We start from the raw sequence: 26,637 nt of genomic DNA, 5'->3' as shown, positions 1-26,637 counted from the left end.
CTATTAACAAAGCTGGTAGCATACTATCACTGTTGAAACTGCATAGGTCTTTCCTTCAAGAGCTGGATACCTTATTGTTGAACAGCTGCTTCCCATCTGTCATGCTCAGTTCAAAAGTTTCCACCGTTAGATTTCCACTCTTACAAGGATGTCTCAGTTGCCCAGTTATCAACTGCAAACCTGCTGCAGGTTGGCTTTACTGCCCAGGCTGTAAACTGAAGTTAGGATCAACTGGACTGTAAACTGCAATATTCCAGCAGCTACTACATAAGAAACCAAATGTGGGACACTTTGTATGAAGTTAGAAGCGTCCAAGAGAGGTCATGTGGAGACAACTGGGCAGAAAACACCATAAATTTTGAAGCAAAACTTTTATTTACGCTCTATTTTCACCTATCAGTAATTCTTTAAACACATATCTACTCATGCATAAAGTTAACTGAATACATTCATATTTGCTGCACTAAGTCTTAAAAAAAAATAGAATAGGTTAGGTTTCAAAATAAAGACTGACTTCTGTACTTGCCAACAAAGTTTATTTTCGGTGTAGATATTTTCTTTACAGCTATATTAGCAGCAGTTGAAGATGTTTTGTTGTTGGACGCAGTGTTAAGTGGTGTGTTTGCCGTGGGAGTAAGAATTTTCACTGCAGAGGATGCAACAGAGGAGTTCACAGTACTGTTGCTAGTTGCTATATTTGAAGCAGAGGCAGTTGGTTTGGAAGCAGATGTGGATGTTGAGGAAGTAGCTTGGGTAACCACATTTGGTTCAGTTGAAGGAATGGGTTTGCCAAGTTTTGTGTGCAACTTTACTACCTATAAGAATAAAGAGAAATTAATAATATGATCTCTCTGTGGTAACTGTGAAAAACTATGTAACACAAACATCGTTATAACAAAAAAAATTCCACATAACTAAAAAGTTGGCTAAATGTAATATATAATGATAATATATTCCATAAACCTACAGAGCCACTGGGCACAACCCAAAAATTAAATAGGTTGGCTTATTAATGAAAGAAAGAACACTAGGCAAGTCTACCTAAATTGTAATTTCTGCTCTTGTACTAACAAAAAATTATATAGGGAAAATTGTTTTAAAGCTGCTATGAGATTTGTTTACTTTAATAGGAATGACGTTATTGATGCCACTTTGCATTCTGAGATGCAAAGAGCTACAAAAACTGAGTATTAATACTGTATCTGTTACTGACATTAATCTTTCCAGAGTTATGAGGAAAACCTGTAATATCTAAACAAACATTCTACATTGCCATTGCATTAACTATTGTATAGCCAAATTTAAAATACAGGCCCACAGTCTTTATTCCAGAATGCCCACCTAACTGCACCCAAACAGTAGGGAAAACAAGCTCAGCAAGTCTTCTAAACATACTAATTGTAAAGTCTACTACAGGACATTGTTCCCTGTTCGCATATGACAATTTTCCCTGCAAGAAATACCATGGAGTGATGCATAACAGTCCTGTCTCTTGGCACTGACTCAGCTTACAGTGTTTCAAAATACACTTAAAGCTTCACAGCACCAGATAAATAAGACAAATGTCAAGAAAGATCCTGAAAACGATTGAGAACAAAAGCATGCTACTGCATGTCCTCATTAACTCTTTTTCCCATCTTACTCAAAACCTTCTTCCTACAATTTACATACTCTCCCTAAATACAGCCTCTCCTCACTGATGCCGTGGCAATATTCTTCCCCCTCTCTCCCAACCAGGCCCCTCCAATATTGAGCTTATGGATAAGTTTGAAAAAAAATACAGAACTACATGTCTTTAAGCAAAATAATTCAAATTATATTGTTTCTGCTTATTTTATCATCTCAAGGATGAGAAAAAATGACAAGAAGAAATATACGACTGACCTGTATAGTAAGAATAAGAGAAAACTCTTACTTTCTGATGCTTTGCTCCACGGATATGGGCAGCATAAGCATCTGCCCCTGTACAAGACACATCACAAAGCTCACAGCGCAACTGATTCTGAGTTCCACGAGCAGAAGTGCTGCTGTTATTGGTGTTCTGGGAAGCTTTTAATGCGGCTTCTTTCTTCTTGTGTTTCTGGCCTTCTAAGTGCTCTTTGTAAGTCTGTTCAAATAAACAATACGCACACAATAAGCCATTTTGTATTGCTTTTTCATCATTCATGTGAATACATGTAATACAGAAAATAGCATAAACCTCATACTTTGTTTAAGAAATACTTCCTACACTGAACATTTCTTCCATGTGACATGCTCTATGGCATTAGCAGGCCACTTCCAAGACCAAGAAATTTTCTTCTCCAACCCCAGGACTCCACTTCTAGATAATACAAGATGAGCTTTTCTTCTACTTTTAGATAATACGATACGGGCTTCTCTAATTTCTCTCTTCCTCAATCAAGTACTGGTCAACAGATATTACCACTGAAAACCTGATAAGATCAGAAAGCTGTAGTTTCCTGCATTGCATTCAATTATTCTTGATTTTGAATTTTCCACAAACTAGAAGACTACAGTGATTAACTGTATCCAGAGAAAAAAAAAAAAAAAGCAATTCAAAAGAAGGTAGCACACAAATAAAGCTGTGCTGAAAATGAAAGGCAGAAGTTGTTATTTGTTCCTATACCAACACTGGCAATCTAGAGAGCAGACAAGGTGGGAAATAATGACAAGTTTACATAAAGAGCAAGAACTGTTCAGCTAGACATGCACATAAACACTCTGCATTAATAGGTATCTACTTTCTAAGCAGTTGTACCCACTGTGAAACTGAACTGGGATGCTGGAATACAATGAACATTAAATTTTCAGGCTTACCATTTACAAAATTTATGTAACTCCACAATTTTGAAAAAAGTATTTTCTAGGAAGTTTGCTACGTTAAAAAGCAAATCAAATTCAATGTTTAGAATATTTCTGATGTCAAAAGCACAGCTGAAGCTTCTCTGTACAAGCTAAGGGGATATATCTTTTTGTTTTCTCAGAGGAACCCCTTCCATAATAGCGCATATTTTCCTTTTATTATTTCTTTAATAGAATTATAGAATCAGATCTTTAAAAATTAATCAGTATTCTTAAAAGGGTCAGGTTTTTTAACTGAAGAAATTATGGCTAAAGTGTATAGCAGAATATTACATAATACAGGTACCTGTGGTCCAGCACAGCTGATCTTACAAACATCACAGTAGTGGATCTGGGGTGGTTTGGGAGGTTGTTTTGGTTTCAGTTGCTTATTTTGGAATGGTGCCTTTTTTGTAAAGGTGGTCCCTGTCCAAGCAGCGGTTGCAGCAGCAGCAGCAGCAGCTGCTGCTGCCTGTTTCTGTTGCTGCTGCTGCTGCTGGTAATAGGACGATGCAGCTGAATACACTGCAGCTTCATAGCCAGAATAAGAGGTACCTCAAAGATCAAAATAAAATAAATGTTACATCACTGTACATCATGTATCAATTACATAACACAATAAAAGAAAACATGTTGCATAATAGACTTGAAGGGGGCAGGGAAGGATATAAACAATTTATTAAGATCTTCTTAGGCAGTCTGAATTTTTCTTCATCTTTCACAGTACACAAATACATAGATATCAATTGTATCAGGAAGAGTTTTAATTTTAGACACATCTTTGCAAACACACAGTTATGTTAGAGGTATAAAAGCATTCCTAAAGAATATGCGAAATTTCCTGGTACATCTGGTAAGAATGAGTATGATGTAACAAGAGTTCTAATAAAAGATTTATCAAAGACACTTGAAATAAGCAGTCTTCTAGAACCAGATTTACTGTTCGAGCTTCAAAATGGCAAGGAAGACAGACCTTATGTAGATGAAAACAGGAAAATGAAGATAAAAAAAGAATGGCTAGTGCTATTATATTTTATTTCACTGATTTAAGTTATTTTAGTGCATAGGAGCTGCTTGCTTGCTAAGACTTGAATATTCAGTCCTTGATTTCTAGTATCAAAGTTGCATAAATCAAGGAAACTGGTCTTTCATACCTATTAAGCCAATTTTCCCATAAACTTTCTACATCTACTGCTTCAACTATTTTAATCCTCTGATCAGGCTCTGTCTCAAGGAAGTCTTAAAATCCCTTTTTAAACAGAAAACAGAACAAAACAACTTCAAGGCAGCTGTGATATGCCAGTGATATGCCAGAAAGTTATCATCTTTTCATGTTTAACTACTACTTGGATTTCTAATGTTTGAAGGGACGTATTTTTAAGCACCTATTCACCTCCCATTTTAGGTCAAGACAACCCAAATGTTCAAGATTTGGACTGGTCCTCCCTGTCTCTGTAGTTGCTGTTTGATGGCAGCACGCTCTCTTCCAATTTCACTGAGTAGTATTTGCATGGACATGTTTCCTTATTTTTTTCTGTCTCACATCTTTTCTCTCCAAACCTTACAGTAAGTCACAAAACGCCACACACAAAATGCCAATGCTCTGCATATTCTCACATGTAACAAAATCGGCATATACAAACATCAAACCTCTTCTAAAGATACAGCAAAATATTTTGCCATTATAATGATCGAACTGGTTGATACTTATCAGTAGACTATGATGAACTGAAAACAAACTGCTAAAATTCTGAGTATTTAAAGCCTCTCCTGTAACAACTGCAAAGATCACAGCAACACTATATACAAAATTCTTACCAGAGTAAGTAACTGCTGTTGTACTGTATGTCGCACTTTGAGTATAGGATGGAACAACAGTAGCTGCAGCTGCTACTGGCTGCACAGTAGAGGATACCGGATATATAGAAAACGTAGTTGTTGCTGGACTTGGAGTTGCAGGTTTTATAGCTGTCACTTGTCGTGTTTGCTGGGCTTGCGTATACTGAGTTGCCCCCTGGCTATATCCCGCTTTTGGAGCTGATAAGGATAGAAAATAAAAGTGTACAAACATTGACATATTTTAGCTGAATGAAATGCAAACCATATTAAGTGATACTTAATTATATGCTGGGCAATAAATGTGTAATGTGTTTTTGGTGTTGGGTATTTTTTTTTAGTTATGGTTATGCATTGTGTACCATGTATCACACAACTGTTAATCATGTCACAGCTCACACTAGTTAGCCTCAGATTTCTTTATTTTTAACTGCGATGCCATGTTTTTAAACAACCTCCTCGTTCAGTGGTTTTACTAGAATACAGTAAATGAAAGTACACTTAAACTTTCCTATTAAAGTAAAAAAAAGTAAATTGAATGTATACTTTGTAGCAATCATGAAACTAATAACTACATGTATTAAGTAACTAAAGAAGTAAAAAAAGTCTTTCTAAGCAAGTCACCATATGAACCCACCAGTGACTACTGGAGCCTACTTCAGTGATGTTTCTAGACACATCAACAAGACATTTGCCTAGAACTAAGTTTTCAGTATATTTAAAAACAATCTAAACCTCAGATACAGCTACATATGGAAATGTCACAATAATGTTCAAGTTCTAGGCGAGCAAATCTTCCCACATGTTGAGAGAGATTACATGACTAAAATAAAAAAAAAGAATCTGGATTATGTGAAATATTAAACCCCCCTATTTTTAAGTTATTAAAGTAGCACACAGACTGTGTATAATGACAGCAGTTTGAATCATGCCACCCACCTGTCTGGTAGTACGACTCAGCTACTGAAGGCTGAGGCTGGGCAGCAGCAGCCACAGCTGCTGCAGTTGCTGTTGGCTGTTGATAGTATTGTTTGCTGTCATAAGCTACAGCTGGGGCAGTAGATCGAACATAGGAATAGGAATCCTGCAAATTCAAAAAAAAAGAGAAAAACAGTGACTTTCTCCTTCAAGTATATACCTGCAGTAATAGAAGTCATTAGCAGAGTCAAAGAAACAATGTGTTATCTTCTGGTTTGCTAAGGTAGATTAAAAAAAAAAACCCAAACATTTACAGATACAGTACATACAAATAAATGCATTAAATAAATTTATTTTTACAGATACTTCAGGCTTGAAAACAACTCTGATCATCTTTTTCAGACTTTAAACAGGAATTAACCTCGTGCCATTAAATCACTTTCCCTACCAAATTATTTTTGTTACTGAAAAGCAACTACTCTCATAATTTTCATAATTACTGTATCAGTTTACATTTCTGTAAAATATGATGTGAAAAACCACCACAGATCTCCACAAAATGTGAATTTCTATAAACCTCAATAAATTCACAGGTTTACAAACATGACCCTTTATTTGCTATAAAAATCCCATCACTAACAATACTTTCCTTGGTTCTGTTTTTTAGAGTATGAAAGTGGTACTTTTAAAGCTTTCTTTACTTCTTGATATTTCAAAACTAGTCCATTAGGGAACTACATCTTATCTACAATAGCAAGGCAAGCAGCCCATTTGACACATCCAGAATTCACGAGATGGCTAGTAAGCTTAGAAGGGGAGGGCCTGGAAGCCACCGTATGTATGAACATATACTCTCTCATCCTCACCATATTCATGGTAAAGCATAAAGAGTTAATCAACTGAGGGGTAGCAAAGCATGAATTACTACAGCTGAAAGGCACTGAGATATAAAAATTATTTTTATTTCCAAGAAATGCAACAATAAAATCTATGTTCCATCCAACCAGTGTAAAATAAAACTATTTTTATGTAGTTTAGGGGACTCTCTTTTCTATCCAAATGCATCTAACAGCTGACCTGGTAATTATGAGTACCCGAGCTACGAGAAAATCCCACTACGTCATGATTCATTACCATATGCAACAAATTATAAAAGCTATACAAAAGAACTGACAACATTCAGCAACAGTGTTGTCCTTTTAAACAAACCAAAATACTAATTAGACTCTAGATAATGTCTTGGTGAGTTTAGGACTAAAAAGTTTCAAAAAATATTACAAGACACATCTTATTTCAGCATCCAAGATCAAAACAGACAAACAGTTCCCTTTTGTGGAAGGGAACACGAGGTTAGGCAGTGATCTCACAAAGGGTACCAAAAACCACCCAAAGGGTTGTTCCTGTCCTAGGACAATGTTCTATTCTCATATGTTCAGTACTAAGAACTTCTGTGGCACTCAGGAACCTGATAAAGGAACACTACTACTACCTCCACTGAAAACTTTTATCTGAACAGTTTTTCCAGCTACGTCAGTTCCACGACCCAGTTTACTGCATGCCACTCAAACATTTAAGCTAGTTGAGAGAAGATGGTACTACTCTTTTCAATAGTAGTTTCACAAAATCACTTGGAGATAAACATCAGTTCATTACTTATTGTACCAATGTCTAGACCTTAGCTCCTGCAGTACTAGGGATGATAATCCTCTATACAGGACATATGAGACTGCAGCCACTTCACATTCTATCAGTTTTCACTAAGTAATTTGACTTGTATTCAAACTGTGATTCAGACAAGAAAAAAATATAAGTATTACCACATTCTCTTTTCCAAAGAGGCCTCTTCCTTTTACCACATCATTTAAAAATTGTGCAGCAGAAGGTTGTGTTTTTTTTTTTTTAACCCACCTGGTAATTCTGCGTAGTGACAGGAGGTGGTGGTGGTGGGGCTTCTTGTTGCCTCTGTGTGTAACCATAGTCCGTGGCTGTGTGTGCTGTAGGGTAGCCGCCGTACGCGGCAGCTGTTGCGGCAGCTGCAACAGCTACCGGGGCAGGCCTGGCTACGGCGACTGTAGCTGCTGCTGGAGCGTAGGCTGCAGTCACGGTGTGTGCAGCAACCGGTGCCTGGTGAACGGTGTAGCTAGCAACTGTAGTTGGATGGGAATAGGCTACACCCGAAGCTGGCTGCTGGCTACATTGGAAAAGGACAGTAAGTAAATAATTATATCAATCCAACATACTAAACTAATGCCTACACATTTCAAAATCCCAGATTTGATTAATACTTGTCTGTTCTACAGACAGACATGCAGCAGCTATCCATCTATGCATACACTTTAATCCTGCACTGCTGTTCAATAATATTTAAAAATCTTTACAGGGTTTCACATCTCCATAGCACTATTAAAAGGTAATTCATAACCAACTCCATGCCTAGCAGAGAAGTAGTAACCTGTATTTTTCAGAAGAAAATTAAAAATAAAATCTCACATGAAACAAACGTACTCAGTGGTACAATGGAACTGTACTGTTATGCTCAAGACCAAAAGGAATAAAAAGTTACAGCATTTTTACCCCAATATTCTCTCTGACATAACTACCAGAAACAAACCACATTTTAACTATAGATACCATTATTTTTGCAAAATACATTTCCATAACTCCCTTTTGGTTATAGTAATTTTTATTGGTTTATTTTTATGAAAATTGATTTTGTCATTTTAACTAAAGCAGAACCCATTAACTTCAATACATAAAAAAAAAAAATTATTAGAACAGTGATGTGGAAAATTTCATTACTACCAGACTTCCATGCCTGGACTCCACCTTCTGCCCATCATAGGCCTGATTGCTTAAAAGACCACTTGCATTCCATTCAAATTTAATTCAGCTGTGAGTGGTACTCACAATTACATTTCATTTAATTTTCAATTTCTCAGTACAACAATAGAAAGAAAACAGCCTGAAACACTTTTCGTGTAGCTCCCACCACTGCTTGAAACAATTCCTCCTACTTGACACACATAGGAAGACTCTGTTTTGTTAGTTTAAGGTGAGAAATTGGACTCCACCAGAAAATTCAGGAAGACTATTTTATGATGGTAAAAGTGAGTGACAGCCTATAAAATTAGACTGCATTACCTACATATCTAACAGTACAAAAGTGTAAAATAGTCACAAATTCGAAGGTAACTATCATTATCATATATATCTGCTAAAATCACATTAAATTGAGGAAACAGAGAGCAGATTGTTTAGCTCAGGCTGCAGTTGAACACATCACCAGTCCAATCCTGTCAATAGAAAAGCCTTGCTCCATCCTACCTCCACTCTTACTCTTCCCTCCTCCCACACAGCAACCCCAGCTGTGCTTTCTTATGTCATCCCTGGTGCTAGTTCTGCTACTTGTCAGGATACTCAGTGCATTGATTTAAGTCATTAATCTAGCAGAAAATGGTGAGAATAGTTGTTGCTGGGCTCGTAGAATCCCATGGTAGAAGTGTTAGAAACATTGGAGCTTACGAAACAAGTCTGCCAAGTGCCAGAACGCACATAAATTATGCATAGGGAAACAGGAAAAAAAAACCCAAACAAACAGGAGTAGGAGAAAGAACAGCGACCTGTCCAGGAAGCATTAACTTGGCTCTGTATCATATTCTGTAACAGTACCAGCCAGTTTATTAAAGAAAATGCTTTTGTTCTCAGAATATATATGACTAAAGCTACGTGACTTTTTTCAGTATTTAATACTGTGAAGAGATTATGATCATTATCACCAGGACAATTAATAAGATTCTGGTACAGACAGTTTCACTTCTCCTGTGCTATTTTTGTATTGAAATTTCTTATCATGGTATAGAATTAACTGCCCAAATCATATGATTTCTAAGGCCAATACAGTTCTATGACCATGTTTACTTTAGCAAACCTGTTCCCCTTGCTTCTGCAACATCATGCAGAGCTAGTGATCGAGTTTGCAAGACTACAAGAAAAATACTCTGGAGTTGACTGCTTCATCCTTTTTAGAAGTTGATTTACATTATGTTACAGAAATTCATGGTGACATCTTTTCTAAATTTATCCCATTCCCTTTTCTCCCTGAAAACCTTCCAACTGTGTCCAGTTCTGGGCTCCCCAGTTTAAGAAGGACAAGGAATTACTGGGGGGAGTCCAGCAGTGGGCTACAAAGATGATGAGGGGCCTAGAGCACCTTTCTTATGAGGAGAAACTGAGAGAGCTGGGTCTGTTCAGCCTGGAGAAGGCTGAGATGGGATCTCATCAATGTTTATAAATGTCTAAAGGGCGGGTGTCAAGAGAATGGGACCAGACTCCTTTCAGTGGTGCCCAGCAACAGAATGAGTGGCAACAGGCACAGACTGAAGCACAGGACATTCCATCTAAACATAAGGAGAAACTTCTTTACTTTGAGGGTGCCAGAGCACTGGAACAGGCTGCCCAGAGAGGTTGTGGAGTCTCCTTCTCCGGAAACATTCAAAACCTGCCTGGACACGTTCCTGTGCGATCTGCTCTGGGTGACCCTGCTTTCGCAGGCGGATTGGATGAGATGATCTCCAGAGGTCCCTTCCAACTCCAACCAGTCTGTGATTCTGTGATTAAAATGACCAGACATTTTCATGCCATTAACTTACATAAAAATATTTTTGTGCCAACTTCTTCATTTAACTTACAAGAGTTTTTATTCTTCTTTGATAATTAGTGTCTCATCACATTTGCTGAGATGAACCTATCACCTCTTAGATTATTTTACCAGGCTGCCTATTCCACTGATCTTTCTTGCAGTTCACCTTTGTACCTATCCCAGTACTATTCTTCTTTCTTGACTACAGGTGGCAAGAACCACATGCACCATTTCAGATGAAGTTTCAGCTGTGCTACCCACTCTATTGCAGACCATGCTCTCCTTCCAAACAGTCTAGCTTCCCCAGAGCAGCTTCTTGTAAAGTTACCTGTGTGTTAACAGTATTTTCCTCATATCAAATATCACGACACATCATACTAATAACAAATACTAAGCAAGACTCAGAACCCATCCCGAGGGAACTCCACTGCAATTATTCTTATTTGATAATTACTCATTTAATTTGTCTAACTGTACTAATACTACTAACCACCTCTACCACTCTCTACAATTGTTTTACTAATCTCTACCTTAAGGAATAACTCTCCCTACTGCACCACATCAAGTATTTCAACTTAATCCAAATAAATAAGACTCCAAAAGATCTACACACGTGATCAAGCTATTAGAGCAACAATGAAATACAGCTGAGCCATGGTAACAAACCACATGTGTGTTATTTACCACAACAAAGCAAGTAATTCTATTTAGCTTAATCTCCCAACACAGCGGGGAAAAATTGAACCAAATTACTCTGTATGTGCTATGGGCTAAGGGCATTCAAACATTCTTCAGCCATTCTTCAGAAAAATTAACATTCTTCAGCCATCACTACTCCATACTAGCTATTAAAATAATTAGATTAATTTGTTGGTAACTTTAAACCCCCTTGTCAAAACCCAGGATATTCAAGAAGCAATTAAAACCTTTTTCTAAACTCCACAAAGAAACCGTAGCAGTGTTTTTGATACAGAAAAATAAATATGGACTTCCAAAGTGAAAAAAAGCTGGCAGCACACTTAAAATTAAGTCAGAAGCTGGCTAGGAGGTAGAAATTGCTGAAAAATAGCAATAAATGAAGTACTGGAGTCCACTTAGCAAAACATTGTTCTGCAGTTCCAAAACCACACAGGTCTTTCTAACTTCAAAAGCCATACAATGTGGGTTTGTAAATGAGCAACATTATTGCACCAAAAAAGCTTAGATGAAAACTTGTTATAATTATTAGATCTAATATAGCAGAACCCTCACTTGTTAGTTACTTTTACACAGCAATACTGACAGACATCTGGATTTCCTCTGATGTATCAGCCCAAGAATGACAGAGAATTAAGAGCAATTAGGAAACAAATACTGAATTAATTTCTGAAGAACACTGGGCTCCTGTCCTTTTTCCTTTCCATCTATAGCCCTTTTCTAGTATGAAAATGTGGGGTTTTTGTGAAAATGTAAATTTAAAGTAGGAAGCTTTATGTTTTGCATTTTAACAATATTAAAAAATACAATGCTTTGATACAATGCTTTCTACTTTACCAGTTAATAACTTCATATGACTTAAGACTGTAAGATATTTTATACATTAAGGTATTCGTGGAGTAAGTCACACATTAAGAAACTTAATACAGTTATCTGTAGTTATTGTCAGAGGAACACATTTTCAGGAAAATGCAGTCTATTTCCATATGAGACAAATAGCACGTAAAAAGTATCTATAAAGGAAGCACATAAAAGGTTTCCTGTAAGCCTTGCTTTTCATCACACTGACTGATTTAATTTTAAAACAAAAATTTATTGTAACTCATGTGCACGCAAGCCAAAGAAAAACAAAAATGCTGATCTCCAGCTCATCTCCGTACTAACAACCAACACACACATACACTAATACTGCTGCTACTCCAGCTGTGTTTAGGGTACTGAACACTGAAAATTCTTTCTAGCAGCAAAGATATTAATTTTTTTTTTAGTTTTCTGAAGAATGCTATTTTGATATAGAGTTAAGATGAGGACTAAAACCAATTTTGACTCTATCCAAACTGCAAGTTTCCTCAGGAATTGCCATTTTAAACATAGTTCTTGCAGGTTTTTTTTTTCATTTAAAGCAGTGATTTTCAGGCTGGCTTAACACAACATTTAAGCTACTCTTAAAATAATTTTTACAATACAAATTCTTTGTACTAAAAAAATGACTATGACTTATTTTTTTTAAATCTAACCTTTAAGAACATTTGAACATTTTAGCATTTAGGAAACCATATTTGTTGAGACCTAACTGCCAGATTTCTTGAAGTTTCATAGATTATTCTGTTAGTAGCAGAATAGCAAAAACCACAGTTTTGCAGTTTTTCTTTCAGGGATCTGAAGATTGAAACAACCCTAACCCCACAAAAACTGAAAGAAGCAGTACAATCTGCTGCTGCTTCTTCAGATCCGAACTTAGGAAGAGGCACTACTGAATAAGTGAATAAGTCAGATGACAATTCAAGTGTGTTAACAGAACCTGGGCAAAGCAAAGTAAAAACAAAATAATGATAATGATAATAAAGAGCTTTTTTCCTCCTAAACACACTTAACAATAAACCACAAAAATGGTGAAATGAAATATTGCACTACAGACTACAGTTAGTTGTACTTTAAAAGTGACTTCCGTTTTTCTAGAGCCTGTCACTCACTGTGGGCATAAAATTTTGATGAGGACTGAATATGTATTTTTAGAACTTCAACAAAAATTATATTTCCTATTATTAACATTTTGTGAACAGAACATTATTTGTAACCCAGTTCACTAAGAATCCAAAGTAAGGTCTGAAGGCATGCAAATGTGCAACCCCCTCTTGAATTCTGTTGCTTTTCAGTTTATGTAGATCAAAATTTCAGCAGCTCCAAGTAATGTATTCTATGATTTAACTACCCACAGTCTAACAAAGACAGTTCTCTGCAGCAATTTTGAGTTTCCCTTCCTCTTCCTTGTTTCTAAAAACATCCTTGCATTATTCCTTACAAACAAAAAATATGGATTGCTACTGGATAGCTAAACCATATACTATAAATAAATCACCTCAATGACAAATATCCTCATGTTTTCAATTCACCCTTACTGCTTTGTTAATCTTCACGATTAGTTTCACTATCTGATTAAAATCCAACCAAATTCTCCAAGGTTTTCCCCACTGTACATCACAATGTAACTGCAAGTGCCTGTAACAGTGATGCAATATATGCTCTGTTCCTACCTCCCTACTCAGTTGTAGACACAGAACTGCTCATTGCCTATACTGCTTTCTTCATTATGAAAACATTTATTTTATCCAAGTCTAGTCAACAACCATGTTCACAATGATAGCTTGCAAGATAAAATGAACTGAGATTAAGATGTTACTTCTGCCTAAAAAATACCAATTACTAACATTTTCCCTGTCAAAATCACAGAATCAGAGATTGGCTGAGGTTGAAAGGGACCGCTGGAGGTCATCTGGGGTCCAGTCTCTCTCAGGCAGGGCCACCTCAAGCTGTTGCCCAGGACCATGTCCAGATGGCTTCTGAATATCTCTCAGGAGGGAGACTCCACCACTTCCCTGGGCAACCTGTGCCAGTGCTCAGTCATTCTCACAGTCTAAAAGTGTTCACTTATGTTCAGAAGGCACCTCTTACGTTTCGGCTTGCACCCATTGCCTCAGTTCCTGTCTCTAGGGGCCACTGGAAAAAGTCTGGCTCTGTCCTCTTTGTGCCCTTCTGTCAGGTATTTATATACACTAAGCAGATACCCCACTAAGCTTTCTCCTCTTGTGGCCAGACAGTCCCAGCTCTCCAGCCCTTCCTCAAAGGAGAGATGCTCCGGTCCCTTCATCATCTTTGTGGCCCTTTGCTGGATTCTCTCCACTGTGGCCATGTCTCTATTGTACTTGGGAGCCCGGCACTGGACACAGGACTCCGGGTCTTTGTCCTGGTGTTGTGAATCCCTCCGCCCCGTTTTGGGCTGAAGCGGGAGGGGGCAAGCAATGGAAGGAACTGGCCCGAGTCATGTGGCCACGAACTGACCAGTAGGGGTATTCCATCCCATTCACTATTTCCTGCCTATAAAAGCAGAGCACGTGGCCTGGTTTGCCCTCCTTTTTGCATCGGCTGCTCGGCGTATCGGTTCTTTTTCATCGGACTGCTTTCGGGGATGAAGGAGGGGGTGAGAGGGTGAAGGGAAACCATCTGCCACGGTTTTGATTGTCTCCCCACGATCAAACCACGACAGAGAATGCGGTGGAGAATGCGGGCAAATTCGGGACTTGAGAAATTTTTAGTATTTTGGCACTTTAAGGGCAGGGTCCGACCCGCGCGCTCCTGCGCCCTGCCGTTTCGCCGCCGCCACCAGCCTTTGCCTCGGCGGCCACGTGGCGGGCTCAGCGTTGCGCAGCGCGGCCACTAGGTGCCGCTGTCTGCCGTGTCTGTCTTTGAGCGCGGCTCGGCGCCACGTGGCCACGCGGCAGGCGCAGCGTGGTGTGGCACGGGAAAAAAATTGGAGGTTTTTAAAACTGATCAGAAGTACCTTTCAACTTTCCCGGCACGGTGCCAACTCATAGGATTATAAGAGGTCTGGGTGTTTAGAATATTGTATAGTGTAACGTAGAGGTGAATTACTTTGATTTGAAAAATGCTATGGTATATTTTCTGTAAGTTATTTGATAACATTGTGCACAAGTATTCCTTATTTTCTCTGGATGTTTCTTGTCAATAGAGTTTTACATTATATAACAAAAAAGAACTGGACCATGCTTATAACAGTACTCTGTGGTTTGGCAGTGGTTTACTTTATGGTAGTGCAACCAATAATGAGTTTCTATTCCTTTCTGCTGTACCTTGAGAGACCGCCAGGAGAGCTAAATTCCAGTTATGTGTTTGCTAAATGGGCTAGTGAATCTTGGGAAAGTATGACTCAGCATACTTCTCCCTTCTCATTTGAGCCGATTACCGATGTTTCTGAGCACTTCGAATATTCATGGAGTTTCCTGGCAAATATATTAGTATTCATATATTTGTTAGGAGAGATTAGGTTAAATCGAAGGCTTGTGTATCTTTTGATCAATGAGAGTTGCACGGTGTCTGGTGAGGCTGGAAAAGGGGCTGCCGTTATGGCCGCCACTTCCCCAGTCACAAACACCATGGCTACTCAGGCTCAAGCTTCTTCCTCAAATACGGGGCATTGTTCCTGTTGTAGCAAAAACAAGCCCAGCGATAATGTTAAGCCCATATTGGCATCAGTAGCCAGTTGTAAGAAAGTGACTAGGAAGACTAATCGGGCTACAGATGATGGCAAGGGGCCACATTCATCCCAAGGGGCATCATCAGGGGAGGAAGTGACCGTTACCCAGTCTTTTTCTCCAAGTGAGCTGAGAGAGCTGCGAAAAGACTATACTCGTAAAGATGGTGAGAATATGTTAACCTGGATGCTCCGATGCTGGGATAATGGGGCTGAAACAATAGAAGTGGAGGGCAGAGAAGCCAAACAGTTGGGATCTCTATCAAGGGATTCCACCCTTGATAGGGCAATTGCCAGTGAGCCCAACTCCACGGCCCTCTGGACCCGACTCTTGACAGCCATGAAAACAAGATTTCGTAACAAGGATGACTGTCAATGCACATCAAGGAAATGGAATACTATGGAGCGAGGTATCCAGTTCCTGAGAGAGTTAGCTGTGCGAGAGATTATCTATTTTGGGCCAGATAGCCAGGAGGGGGTGAATCCAGATAGAGTTGAGTGTACACGGTCTATGTGGTGCAGATTCTCACAAAGTGCACCACCTATATATGCTAAGATATTGGCAGGAATGTTCATGTCAACTGGTGGTAGACAAAGTGTTAATGACATGACTGAGCGGCTCCGGGAATTTGAGGAAAACCTTTCTGATCCCCTAGGGGCTTATGTCTCTAGGGTGGAGAAACTGAGTGAAGTAACTGTTGACTGTTTTGAAAAGCTGTTGAGAGAAATGAAAGCACTCAGGGAAGACACACATGACTCATGATTTGTACAAACCAATGTTTCAGCTATTAGGAGAAAGCACTTCCAATATCCAGGGAGAGAGAGAAAGCATTTCCAGTCCCCAGAGAGAGAGAGAAGGCATTCCCAATCTCCACAGAGAGAACACAGGCAGGCCACCATCAAAGGTTTACTGTGGTCCTTCCTACGTGAGCAGGGAGAAGATATGAGTAAGTGGCACAATAAACTTACTGGGGAACTTCAAGAACGAGTGCATGAGTTAACAGGGAAGGCTTCTAGGAAAAGCGCTGCCCCAGTTTACAAAAGAGATTCTGATGCTCGTGAAGGAACCTCTAATTCACACCAAGAGACCGTGGAAGACCGAGATTAGAGGTGCCCTGCCTCCAGCCAGGCAGAGGAAAAGGATAACAGAGTTTACTGGACTGTACAGATAAGATGGCCTGGTACAACACACCCCCAGGAGTACAAGGCTTTGGTGGACACTGGTGCCCAGGGGTCGGTGTTGGGTCCAGTCCTATTTAACATCATTATTGATGATTTGGATGAAGGGATTGAGACCATCATCAGCAAGTTTGCTGATGACACCAAGTTGGGAGGGAGTGTCGACCTGCTGGAAGGCAGGAGGGCTCTGCAGAGGGATCTGGACAGACTGGAAAATGGGCTGATTCCAATGGGATGAAGTTCAACAAGGCCAAGTGCCAGGTGCTGCACTTTGGTCACAACAACCTCCTGCAGCGCTACAGGCTGGGCACAGAGTGGCTGGAGAGCAGTCAGACAGAAAGGGACCTGGGGGTACTAATTGACAGGAAGCTCAACATGAGCCATCAGTGTGCCCGGGTGGCCAAGAAGGCCAATGGTATCCTGTCCTGTATCAAAAATAGCGTGGTCAGCAGGACAAGGGAAGTGATCCTTCCCCTGTACTCTGCATTGGTGAGGCCACACCTGGAGTATTGTGTTCAGTTCTGGGCCCCTCAGTTCAGGAAAGACATTGAAGGGCTGGAGCGAGTCCAGAGAAGAGCAACAAGACTGGGGAAGGGACTGGAGCATAAGACCTATGGGGAGAGGCTGAGGGAGCTGGGGTTGTTTAGTCTAGAGAAGAGGAGGCTTAGAGGTGACCTCATCACTCTCTATAACTACCTGAAGGGAAGTTATAGCCAGGTGGGGATTGGTCTCTTCTCCCAGGCAGTTAGCAAAAGGATAAGGGGGCATGGGCTTAAACTCTGCCAGGGAAAATTTAGGCTGGATATTAGAAAGAAATTCTTTACAGAGAGAGTGGTCAGGCATTGGAATGGCCTGCCCAGGGAGGTGGTGGACTCGCCGTCCCTGGAGGTTTTTAAACTGAGATTGGACATGGCACTTAGTGCCATGATCTAATAAACGGGCTATAGTTGGACCAAGGGTTGGACTCGATGATCTCTGAGGTCTTTTCCAACCCAGTCGATTCTGTGATTCTGTGATCCTGCCGCCTTATAGGTAAACATCGAAGGTGGAAAGCTGCTGTGTGGAGTCCCACACAACAAGTCACTGAAGCCACCGAAGGGCAAGGTGGATCCAGTCAGTTTACCAAAGTGAAAGCCATCCAGCTGGCACTGGACATAGCTGAAAGATGGCCAGTACTGTACCTCTATACTGATTCATGGATGGTGGAAAACACCTTGTGGGGGTGGCTGCAGCAATGGAAGAAAAACAGCTGGCAACACAGGGGCAAACCCATTTGGGCTGCCACACCGTGGCAAGACATTGCTGCTCGCCTAGAAAAGCTGCCTGTGAGAGTTCGCCATGTAGATGCTCATGTCCCTAAAAGTCAAGCCACCAAGGAACATCGTAACAACCAGCAAGCAGACCGAACTGCTAAGATTCATGTTGCTGAAGTAGATTTGGACTGGCAACATAAAGGTGAACTTTTCTTAGCAAAGTGGGCCCATGATGCCTCAGGGCATCAAGGTAGGGATGTGACCTATAAATGGGCTCGCGATAGAGGGGTGGATTTGACTATGGACAGCATTTCACAGGTAATTCATGAGTGTGGGACTTGCGTGGAAATCAAACAAGCCAAAAGGTTAAAGCCTGTATGGTATGGGGGGCGGTGGTTAAAGTATGGAGAGGCTTGGCAAATTGACTACATAACGCTTCCACAAACTCGTGAGGGGAACCGGTATGTACTCACAATGGTGGAAGCAACCGCCAGATGGTTAGAGACTTATGCTGTATCCCATGCTACCACCCGCAATACGATCATGGGCCTTGAAGAGTGAGTTCTCTGGCAACATGGTACACCAGAAAGAATTGAATCAGATAATGCCACTCATTTTAAAAACGGTCTCATAGACAGCTGGGCTAAAGAACATGGCATTGACTGGATAAATCATATTCCATATCATGCACAAGCATCTGGGAAAATTGAAAGGTACAATGGTTTGCTTAAAACTACACTAAGGGCACTGGGTGGTGGAACCTTTAAAAACTGGGATTCACACCTGGTGAGAGCCACTTGGTTGGTCAACACTAGGGGATCAACCAATCGAGCCGCGCCAGCCCAATCAGAAATTCTGCATACAGTAGAAGGAGATAAAGTCCCGGTGGTACACATGAAAAATATGTTGGGAAAAGCAGTTTGGGTCACTCCTGCCTCAGGCAAAGACAAGCCTATTCGTGGGATTGTCTTTGCCCAGGGACTGGGCAGCACCTGGTGGGTGATGCTTAGAGATGGAGAGGTCCAGTGTGTACCACAAGGGGATTTGATTTTGGGTGAAAATAGTCAAGACTGAATTGCATGATGTTAATTTCCATGTTAACAGTGTCTAATCAGTGTCTTTCAGATGGAACCAGAGACAGTTTTTCGACTGGCATCTGACAGCTTCTTCAAAGTTGATGTATTTACATCTGTTGTGAATAGTGAACTTAGATGGATTTTTTTTTCCAAGGGATGGTCCAAGGACTAAGAATAATAAGCTACACCTGGGGGTATATATGTATATAGTTGTAAGTAATTAGGTAGTATTAATAGATTGTATTAGTTAGATTGTATTGGCCGTGAATGGTATGTAATAAGGGGTGGAATGTCCTGGTGTTGTGAACCCCCCCGCCCCGTTTTGGGCTGAAGCTGGGGGGGCAAGCAATGGAAGGAAATGGTCCAAGTCATGTGGCCACAAACTGACCAATAGGGGTATTCCATCCCATTCACTATTTCCTGCATATAAAAGCAGAGCACGTGGACTGGCTTGCTCTTTTTTGCATCGGCTGCTCGGCGTATCGGTTCTTTTTCATTGGACTGCTTTCCTTCATTCTGCTGTTCCTGCAAGCAAGGGTCTCGTGCTGTTTCCGGTTCAACTGTGGGATCCTGCTGGACTTCAGGACTGGTTTTACAATATTTGTTTCTGTGTTATTTTTCTCTGTGTTCGTTTTCCTAGTCTTAGTAAACGTTTTCAAGTTTCACTATTCTCTTTTCCTTTACTTTTCTCTTTTCCTGTCCTCCCCAAATCCTAGTGAGAAGGAGGGGAAAGGGGGGTGGGGCTCAAGGGGGAAGGGGAAAAAAGGGTGAAGGGAAACCATCTGCCACGGTTTTGATTGTCTCCCCATGATCAAACCACGACAGTGTGGCCTCACCAGCGCTGAGTTTGAGGGGCAGGATCACCTCCCTTGACCCACTGGCCACACTTTGTGTAATGCAGCACAGGACACTGTTTGCCTTCTCTGCTGCAAGGGCCCGTTGCTGGCTCGTGTTCAACTTGGGTTTCCACTGGCACCCCCAGGTCCCTTTCTGCCAAGCTGATTTCCAGCTGTGTGGCACCCAGCACATATCGGTGCAAGGGATTGTTCTTCCCTGGCTACAGAGCTTTGTACTTTTTCTTGTTGAATATCACGAGATTCGTGTCAGATCACTGCTCCAGCCTGTTGACATCCCTCTACATGGCTCTGTATCCCTCTGGGACATCACCCACTCCTCCCTGTTTTGTGTCATGAGCAAACTTGCTGAGGGCACACTCTGCTCCATCATCTAGACCATTAATAAAGATGTTAAACAGAAAATAATGCTAAAATTGGCAAGCTCTCTATAAAAGGAAATAAACTTCACTAGTATGGAAAAAATGTATTCAATGCTTAAAACATTCTATATTTCTTGCCTTAAGCTACTACTTTGCTTTTCTAGTACCAATAATGCAACTACACTTTAACTACCATGGTTGTATTTTAGCAGCAGACAAAATTTTACACATAATTTAACATCCCAGAGTTAAGCCTCCAATCAGCAATCCCTTTTGAGGTTACAACTACTAAGGAAGTAACTACACCATTAACAGAAAACCTTCCCCAAGTGCTCAGTTCCTAAAGACATGAGCCTGCTGCAAATTTCAACTATTTGGCAGACCTCCCTTCTAAAAACGACAAAGGCCCCTCTGATTAGTGAGGCACCTTTCTTCCCCAATTACCACCACCTCTTCCAACCCCCATCATTAGTCAACTGCAGTACTGTCACACAGTCCACATTAACGATCCAGACCCCTTACTGTCTTTCTAAAATCGGCACAACCCCTTTGAGAGTGGGACCTCACTGATTTGAAAATAAGTCTATCAAAATCTTTTTACAAAGAGCAGTAGCTTACTAGAGGCTTCCTGTGCACATGAAGTACACTAGAACAGCAAGTTTAGGACAGCATTTTAGATTTAACATAAGTTGAACAAAAGAGAATCAGCATCATGCAGCTCTATCATATTAAGTCTTTTTTTGCTAAAAACAAATATGCTTTGATATATGATGCAACTCAAGATACCATGGGCATAAAAATAACAGCAAGGATTTGGAGTGGTTATACTATGATATAGGAACATTCATCTAATTATAAGACTGATTACTTTCATTCCCATGCATTTTAGAGTGGGTTGCATAGAACACAATACTGTAAGATGAACAAATGTGTTTCTTAATGTAAGTTTAAGCCTAGTAGTACATTTTCACTTCAGAATAAGCTGTATGTCCCACTCAGTATTGTCCTTTTCTTTGTGTTGTCCGCCAGCACAAGTCTGAATTCTATTTAGTGATACTGTAAGCTTGGGCTAGCAGACCTGAGTGAATTACAGCCCTAATGTCTCTGAACACTTCTGAAACCAGTATCTAGTTGAAAAAAAGGCAACTGAGGCAAACACTGAAAACAAAAGTAATTAGAAGTACCAGCAAATGCAAAAAGAACACTCCATGTCCAAACAGTTCCCAATAGCCAACTTACACATCCACAGCGTTTCACCATCCTTCGCTGTTCTGCACCAGCCTCAAATATCCTATAACATCACACACTGTACCTGAATGTCAAACAAGCTACAACTGCAAGAGCTGATTTCCATATGGCTGCCTAGAAGTCTGCATCTTAACCTAAACTCACAGGCACTGTGGTCTGCTCTGGACCTGAACTGCTAAATTGCCTTTACCTGTGAAGTCTTGCCGTACTTAGCAAGAGTAATAGAGCAATTCAAAAATCAACAAATCACTTCAAACTACCCAAGAATCTCCCATCTGTGACCTGTCTCTTTAGAGAAAGTACACAGTACGAATATTACTAAGAAGAAACTCAAGACACTTAAACATTTTTCTCTTCTTAATAGAACCCAAAATCTTAACAGTTTAATGAGACTACCACATTCACACACTTCTCTGTCGACATATTTCTCAATGCTCCTATCTCTCCACCAGCATTCCCACATTTCCATCAGCCAGCTTCAGAATAAAAGCACAACTAAGCCTCTCTCCAGCACTGACTCAAGAATGCTATTATTTTTTAAACATTAAAGACAAGCCAATATTCCATTGTTTATTTCAAACAGAAGACACACACAGTAGTTCAGGTGACCTACAGAGAACACACACACACACAAAGAAAATAGGGCTAATATTACCAATTCCACATTTATTTCAGGCTTCTAAATAGATGGATTAATACAGTTACTTAAATAAGTAACCGATGAAGTTTGCACTGCATGCAGGTTTATAACCTTAGGCCCTAATACCACCGCTAGCAGAAAGCACAGATTGTAAAGGTATTGCAATCCTCAGAGAAACTTCCTCTATTGGTATTTGCATAACCTAATGCTTTTCTCATTAAGTCATGATATTATTACCGGGTAGTGCACAGAAAGAATTTTGAATGAGCGGGTAGCAGGAAACCTTATGCAGTGACAACACTGAAAGAAACAAGAATGCTTCTAATCCATTATTTAGAGGTTTGAAAGGTACTTAGCTCTTTTGCTGCCTTTGATTAAATATGAAGCAAGTTAAGAGGGGGATCTAGATAGACTGGAGCACTGGGCAATGATTAATGGGATGAAATGTAACAACTCCAAATATTGGATTCTGCACCCAGCACAGCGCAATGCTGGACACCAGTACAGACTGGGAGAGGGGTGGCTGGAGAGCAGCCCTGCAGAAAGAGACCTGGGGGTGCTGGCTGACAGCAGCTCAACATGATCAGCAGCCAAGAGGGAAACCCCATCCTGCAAAGCACCAAACACGGGATAATCAGTGGTCAGAAGAGGGGATTGTCCTGCTGGATTCAGTGTTGGTGCGGCCTCACCTTGAGCACTGTGTGCAGCTCTGGGACCACCACTTAAGGAGCATGTGAAGGTCCTTGAATGGGTCCAGAGGAGAGCAACACAGCTGGTGGAAATGCTGAAGGAATGTCCTGTGAGGAATGGCTAAGGACTTTGGGCTTGTCTAGTTTGGAGAAAAGGAGGCTGAGGGGGGACCTCATTGCTCTCTACCTCTTCCTGAGGAGGGGATGTGGAGAGGGAGGTGCTGAGCTCTTCTCCCTGGGATTCAGTGACAGGACACGTGGGAAATGTTCAAAGCTACATCAGGGAGGTTCAGACTGGACATGAGGCAGCATTTAATTACCAAGAGGGTGGTCAAAAACTGGAACAGACTTTCTGGAGAGGTGGTCAATGCCCCGAGCCTGTCAGTGCTTAAGGGGCATTTGGACAAGGCCCTTTAAAACCTGCTGTAACTTCTGGTCTGTCAGTCCTGAAACGATCAGGCAATTGGAGTAGATGATCATTCTAGGTCCCTTCCAACCGAAATATTGTATTGCCCTCCTAAAACAACTTGGTGTTTTGAGCAACTTTTTAGAAGTCCACAGAGTATTCCTGTGCCTAGAATTTTTTTTTTTTTTGGTAGATTTATGAGGCTTACCTACATATTAGCTATGCAGATAAATATCCATTGGTTTATCTATTATACTGGTTTCTAAGAATGCAATAATTTTATTATTCTCTAAACTGTTATTTCAAATACTGCTAACAATAGTACAGGACTTGTTGCAATACTAAATCTTCTACTATCTTCCCCTGTCACCAACATCTCTTTCTCAAATATGTTGAACTGGAATACACATTTTACAACCCAAACTATTCTATGATTCTATGATTTTGTAGCACCCTGCGAACAACCTATTAAGGACCTGCCAAGACTGCTTCATGAAGGTAAGTTCCCTTTTAGACATTTTAAGTGATTCTTTAGTTTTCTGCTCAAAATACTGAATTAATTCTTATGAAAGGGCTGCTTTAACACTGGTTGCTGTGTCTCTTCACTTTCAGATGTGGTAAATATACAAATAGTTTATAGGATTCAGTGTTTTACTAATAGCATATGAAATAGTATCTTGCATTGTGATAGCAAAGGAAAAAGCTTATTTAAATTAGTTTTTCCATTTTCTCAAGGGCACATTTAGGATTAACTAACAAAACAAGTTTTGAACTTGAATATTATTCCAATTCTATGTTTTTATATTGCAATTGAAACAGAAATTTCAAGTAAGTTGTTCATGTTTGTTGAGTCTAGAGACTACCTCAGCTCCACAATAAAAGGAACAACAATTTTAAAAATTCATCTCCAGTTCAAAAATGTAGATGCATGGATCTCAGATTATTATTAAAGGCAAAAAAAATCCTATTTAGAAACTCCTTCATACCCCATGAAACCCTGTTTCAAATTTCACTATAACTGTCAAGTAAAACATAAACATACTGTGAACACCTAAGCATAAAAGAACCAGAAGGCAGATAAATTTAATCCTCTCCTTCAACTATCAAGCATTGGAGTAAACGAAATTTACATCCACTTCCAGGAAAAAACAGATAGAAAGAATAGATTTGGAGTCATTCCAAGATCTCTGTAAAACTGTATATTCCTGAAGCTATGCAGGTATGCAATTTTGATAAGCTAACTAATAGTATCACACATCTGCATTCATTTGTTAATAACTTCTCATATATTTGCTTTATAATTCTGTTTTTTCCGTTAACCAAGATGCAGGAATCAAGCAAGGTCTGTATTACAGATTTATGAAATGAATAACATAGATCCAAATATGGACTTTAGAGTGCTACTTCAACACAAGCCAAAAATGTTAAGTCGTTCCTGACTGTATCTCTTTTCTTTCCAGATTAAGTGATCTGATTTCAGAAAACGTGAGATAATAGATGCTACCAATTATTTTTAATACGCTGGTACATAATTTAGATGCACAAAACCTGCAAAGATACAAAGACTTATGGCAGTGTGTCTATACAAGTTATACAGTTACAGGTCCCCAAGCTCCAGTATAAGATCTGCTCCTAGTCTTGTATATTCGAAGTAAGAAATCTTTCAAAAATGTGCCTGGCCCTGAAAGTACCTTCTCTACTTTTGTAGATAATTAATTATAACATTACTTCAGTGGAATGAAGTCCCTTTTATTTCTTGGTGCTTCAGCTCTTCCCATATCCCTCCAGGCTCCAATAGGTAGAGCTGATATAATTCTAACCTGCTTTAAAAAGGATTCCATCCTCCCACGCTGACATAAGCGAGGGCAAAGGCTCGGGGAGAAAACCCCATCTTCCCCGAAGCTGAAGGAGGAGAAGGGCCCGGGGGCGGCCGGCAGTAACTCACTGGTCGCGTTGACGGCAAGTGGCCATTTTAATTTAGAAGCCTCGGGACCTGATGCCGCCGCTGCCTCTCCTCCTCCATCGCGGTGCTCAGCGCCACCTCCCCACCCTCACACCCTCGGGATGCAGGGAGGCCCTTACCAGGAGGATCAGAAAACACGGCCCCGGGCGGGGCGGACACGCAGGGGGGTCCCGGACACAACCCTCCCTGAGGAGCGGGGTGAGGGGACAGGAGCGGCCCGAGCGCTCAGCCCGAGGGGCGGGGAGAGGCCGGTCAGGGACCGGAGGCCAAGCGGGGAGAAGGGGCTCCGGGCGCGGAGAGAGGGCGGGGCGGGGCAGGGAGGGGTCGCGGTGGTTACCTATACTGGGCAGCAGCCCCGCTATGGGTGAATCCAAAGTAGTTGCCGGTGGCCATTTTGGCATCTTCTCCCAGCCGGCTGGGCACTGTGGCGACGGTAACCAAAAGGCGGCGGCGGCAGCGGTCGGGGCCATGACAGGAGGCCCAGGCAGGAGGAGGGGGGAATGAGAGGCGGGGAGGGGGGAAGAGAAAGGGACAGACAGACAAGGGACAGAAAGAGCGCACGAGCGACAGGTCAGACACGGCGCCTCAGAACACCCCCTCCTCCCCTCCCCCCGCGCCCCCGCCCCGCGCGCGGGCCGCATCCCCTCCCCCTCCGCGCGCACGGACACACACACACCGAGCGCCGTTACTCACCATAGGTGAACGAAACTACCGGGCATATGGGAATCATGAGTCCGAGCTGGCTGCGACAGCGGCGGCTGAACTCTCAACTCTCACCCCCCCCTCCCTCCTCCTCCTCCTCCTCCTCACCGCCGCGCTCGCTCCCTTCCCCCCACCCACCTACGGCGACAACGGCGAAGCGCGGCCGGGCCGGAGCTGCGCGCACGCGCGGGATGTGCGGGGGCCGCTGGGAGTTGCAGTCCGGCCCGCGCCCGCAGAACAGCGCTCTGGGAGCCGGCGCCGCGCCTGAGGCGCATGTCCTCTGTGCGCATGCGCGGGATGTGCAAAGGCTCCTGGGCGCTGTAGTCCTCATTCCTGAGGCCCAGCCGCCATGGCGAGCCACTCCCCAGGGAGCGCTGCTCGTAGCGCTGCCTGTCCCCGTCCTCCATTTGTTATCCCCTGCTCCGCACCGTCACCATGGACCACCCCCATGGTCCACACCCGTGAACTCATATTGCAAAGATAGGGTCGATAGGGAAAGTGTAGGGTCTTGCATCTGGGCAGGAACAACCCCAGGTTCCAGTATAAGTTGGGGAACAACCTGTTAGAGAGCAGTGCAGGGGAAAGGGACCTGGGGGCCCTGGTGGACAGCAGGATGACCATGAGCCAGCACCGTGCCCTTGTGGCCAGGAAGACCAATGGCATCCTCGGGTGTATTACAAGGGGGGTGGTTAGTAGGTAAGAGAGCTTCTCCTTCCCCTCTACTCCGCCCTGGTGAGACCCCATCTGGAATATTGTGTCCAGTTCTGGGCCCCTCAGTTCAGG

At 41.6% G+C, this 26,637-nt stretch overlaps 1 protein-coding gene across 4 annotated transcripts in view; it reads right to left on the bottom strand.

Annotated features, from left to right (window-relative positions):
* Positions 1 to 25,984, bottom strand: part of ZFR (zinc finger RNA binding protein) — a 46,671-nt gene extending 20,687 nt beyond the window's left edge. For 2 of the 4 annotated variants that reach the window (XR_014186268.1, XM_082075273.1), the window contains exons 1-8: positions 25,846 to 25,984; positions 25,490 to 25,574; positions 7,507 to 7,789; positions 5,620 to 5,764; positions 4,663 to 4,881; positions 3,152 to 3,399; positions 1,916 to 2,107; positions 515 to 815 (exon numbers count right to left, since the gene is read on the bottom strand). Coding sequence is in view for 3 of the 4 variants with exons in the window: in XM_082075273.1 (XP_081931399.1) it covers positions 515 to 815; positions 1,916 to 2,107; positions 3,152 to 3,399; positions 4,663 to 4,881; positions 5,620 to 5,764; positions 7,507 to 7,789; positions 25,490 to 25,574; positions 25,846 to 25,882 (1,510 nt within the window). In the remaining variant the exon portion in view is untranslated. The remainder of the gene's footprint in view (positions 1 to 514; positions 816 to 1,915; positions 2,108 to 3,151; positions 3,400 to 4,662; positions 4,882 to 5,619; positions 5,765 to 7,506; positions 7,790 to 25,489; positions 25,575 to 25,845) is intronic. The other 2 variants (XM_082075274.1, XM_082075275.1) reach the window with 2 other exon arrangements.
* Positions 25,985 to 26,637: the final 653 nt, after the last annotated feature.

The sequence above is a fragment of the Streptopelia decaocto genome (genome assembly GCF_964273445.1).
Source record: "Streptopelia decaocto genome assembly, chromosome: Z".
NCBI lineage: Eukaryota > Metazoa > Chordata > Aves > Columbiformes > Columbidae > Streptopelia > Streptopelia decaocto.
This window is presented reverse-complemented; position numbering and strand designations above follow the sequence as displayed.